Source organism: Octopus bimaculoides, chromosome 28 (genome assembly GCF_001194135.2).
Source record: "Octopus bimaculoides isolate UCB-OBI-ISO-001 chromosome 28, ASM119413v2, whole genome shotgun sequence".
Lineage (NCBI taxonomy): Eukaryota > Metazoa > Mollusca > Cephalopoda > Octopoda > Octopodidae > Octopus > Octopus bimaculoides.
In genome coordinates, this window is record NC_069008.1 from 8,839,523 (window position 1) to 8,843,251 (window position 3,729).

The following is a 3,729-nucleotide window of genomic DNA, read 5'->3' on the forward strand; positions in this document are numbered from 1 at the left end:
TATATATATATATATATATATATGTATATATATATCTTTGTCTTTTGCTTTCTGTAAATTTGAATTCTGTGTGTGTGCATGTGTGTGTGTGTGTATGTTTGTGTCTGTGTTTGTCCCCCACCACCACTTCACAACCAGTGTTGGTTTGTTACATCCCCATAACTTGGCAGTTTAGCAAAAGTGACTGATAGAATAATTACCAGGCTTAAAAAAATAAATTCAATTTGTTCAACTAAAAATTCTTCAAGGTGGTGCCCCAGCATGGCTGCTGTCTAATGACTGAAACAAGTAAAAAAAAAAATAAAAGAATAAATTTATATTCCAAACAGAACTTTATCCCTGTAACATTCAGATTCTTCTGTCAAATGTACTGCTTTTTCATTCAAATAATTTTGAATTAATCATGCATTATTTTGTAGCTTTGGAATCTTAATGATGTGATTGTATATTTTATAATGGCATTGAAGGGTAGGTGTGATAGGCTGGATCTGGCTGGTTAGAACACAAAACAGGTAGCATATATGGGCTGGGTATGGCCGGTTTAACTCTTTAACATTTAAACCAGCCATGTCCAACCTGAATATTCTACCTGCTTTGAGTTGAAACCAGCTAGATCTGGCTCGTCACACCTACCCTACAATGTCATTCTAAAAGTAAACATCACATCATCAAAACCTCAAAGCTACGAGATAATGCATGATTAACCCAAAACAATGTGAATAAATAAGCATTACATTTGACAAAGTAACCTGAATGCTAAAGAGGTAAAAAAACTAAAGGCTCAAGCTAAATTCATTACTATCACTAACTTGCCTCTTCCTTAGTCTTTTTAGCAACATTTCTATGCTCTTAAATACCAATTTACTGCTGTAAGAATTGCATTTTTCCACACCTGAAGAGAAAATTCAACACTTCAATGCCTTCAACTTGAATACATTAATGTTTTATGGTTATGCATTGATAATAATTTCTACTGCTTCGATGTGTATAACTGTATCAGTATACACACATCATCATCATCAAGATCCCTTAACTGATGCAGCCAGTCATTGGGGTGCCACTCTAGATGCTTTCATAATTAGCCTTTGCCACTGGGCTCTCTTCTCTGTCATGTATAACAGTTTCGCCGTGTTATGACCTGTCCAGTCCTTGATGTTGTCAAACCAGGATTTTCTGTCTGCCTCTCTTTCACCCTACCTCCACTGTGCTCTGAAGAAGAACGGAGTGGTCCCTGTCTGCCAGCGCATTTGCTGACTTGCTGCCTGACAAAGCTGTTCATTTTGTGCTGTGGACGGGATGTGACATAAAAGCTTTCCAAAGCACAACCTGGTAACTGCTGCTGCTGCTCATAGGATAAACTTAATGAAGAACCAAACACTTGCAGAGGAGAAACTGGTGGAGCAGAAACTGTTAGAGAGATGATAATGAAATTGGCAGACAACACAACCATCAGCAGGATCGTCATCACCACCACCACCACCACCACCACCATCACAATCATCATCAGTATCAGCACCAACATCACCACAATCAGCAGCACCAACATCATCAACACTAATCAACAGTAACAAACCTACACAATCATCAACACCACCACCACCATCAGCACCAACAGACCATCTTGTACTCCATTCACACCACTACTAATATCAAAGCTGCTGCTGCCACCGCCACCACTGGCACCATCATCATCATGACCCTGAAAAACTTACAATGTCTGTTCGTCATCTACTTTCACAATAATCTTTGGTTGACCAAAGTCCTTCCAGGCAGCAACCAGTTTGGGGTTTTTCCGTTGCAGTCTCTCAAAGGCCTGTACAGCTGCATGACAACACTAGAGAGGAAAAAAGAAAAGACTTAGATATTAAGAGGGAGAATTAGCAAGGAGTGTGTGCAGGTGTTTATAGTCGAAGAAACTGACCCCTACCCACTGTCTTCGGTGCTTGATATTTTTATAGAGAACCCATTTCTCATAACCAGTCACTATTTGGTCCAAAAAAAGGTTCACTCGTGAGATGTGACAGCAACAAAGAGCACATATTCACTCTCTGCATGCGATTAGACACAGAAAAATTGTGAGGAACCCATTGATCCAATTTGCTGATTCTTTCGATGGCATGCAGGTGACAATGAATGGTTGAATGACCAAATCCAAGCTTCTCTGTTAGTTCCCCAACGATTAAGATGGAATTTTGTTCCAGTATGATTTGCAGGATGTCCTCGTCAAGCTCCCACTACACTCTCAGAGTGGTTGGCATTAGGAAGGGCATTCAGCTGTAGAAACCTTGCCAAATCAGATTGGAGCCTGGTGCAGCCTCAGTCAAACCATCCAAACTATGCTAGCATGGAAAGCAGATATTAAATGACAATGATGATGATGATTATAGCTCTGAAAAAATAACTGTTAAAATCGAAATGCACTCTTCAAAACTTGCACTAAGAATAAGCACAAGGTAAAATTACTACCTGCTTTTATAACAGCTTGATGCAGGTCGCTTAACCTGTCCCCCTCTAACTTTTACTTCGTGCAATTGAAAAAAACCGCATTATTTATGGGATGACCCAATATATCAGGCTGGGTAAAAAGTAAGCAACGTTTTGAAACATGAAATTCATCACAATATATTTCAACAATACAGAAATTTTATTCATTAATTCATCAAAGTAAGTACCATTACAATCAACACATTTTTGTCAAAGAGTCACAAGTTTGTTTATTCCGGTAACATAAAAATCTGGAGTTCTGGAGCTGATGAACTCTTTGAACGCGCTTTCAGCATCGGTTTGATTTTTGAACTCCTTCTCTCGCAGGAAACCGTGAAGGTGCTTGAAAAATTGGTAGTCGGTAGGAGAAAGGTCTGAGGAATAAACTGGGTGGGGAAGAACTTCGTAGCCAAGTTCCCTCAACTTCTGGAGCTTCATTAGTGAAAAGGGTGTGGTCAAGCATTGTCATGAAGAATTATTGGAACTCTTCTGCTGACCAGTCTGGGACAGAGTAGCAGCAGTTTTTCATTCATTTTGACAATTTCATGATAATGTGTTTCTGCATTAATGGCTTTTCTGAGTTTTACGAAGTTATAGTGGATGAGTCCAACAGTACACCACCAAACAGTCATCATAACCCTCTTTTTGAAGAGCTTGCATTTAGGGAAGGCTTTCAGTGCTTCATTTTGGTCCAACCACTGCAAAGAATGTTTTTCATTATTGTACAGATTCCACTTATTACTGCAAGTTACAATATGGTCAAGGAATGGATCGGTCTGGTTACGGAGAAGAAGCGATGAGCAAATTTCATATCAGCACATTTTCTGATTTTCATTCATGTGGTACCCATTTGTCGAGCTTTTTTGATTTTCCAACCGCATGTAAATGGTTGCAGGCAGGTTTCTGGCTAACTTGAAATTCTTTTGCCAGTTCTCAAGTGGTTTTACATGGATCTTTCTCAATGATGGTCTTTAATTGACCGTCATCGATGGCAGATGGGCGTCCACTATGCTCACAATCTTCAAGGCTCAGGTCTCCACTGCGAAATCGTTGAAACCACTTTCAAGCTGACCACTCACTGGTCATTTCCTCACCAAATGTTTCATTGATATCGTGAGCAGCTTCAGGTGCTTTACGTCTATTTTTGAAGTTAAATAGTAAAACTGCTTGAATATCGCTCTTTGACAGTTCCATGTCAGATGATTGTAACAATGGTGAAAAAAATATCAATGTTAATTTATTGAT

General features: G+C 39.2%; 1 protein-coding gene across 1 annotated transcript in view; it reads right to left on the reverse strand.

Annotated features, from left to right (window-relative positions):
- LOC106872327 (peptidyl-tRNA hydrolase 2, mitochondrial) overlaps nt 1-3,729 on the reverse strand; it is a 47,921-nt gene that overhangs the window by 17,912 nt on the left and 26,280 nt on the right. The window contains exon 4 of the mRNA XM_014919274.2: nt 1,713-1,834. Within this exon, the coding sequence (XP_014774760.1) occupies nt 1,713-1,834 (122 nt within the window). The remainder of the gene's footprint in view (nt 1-1,712; nt 1,835-3,729) is intronic.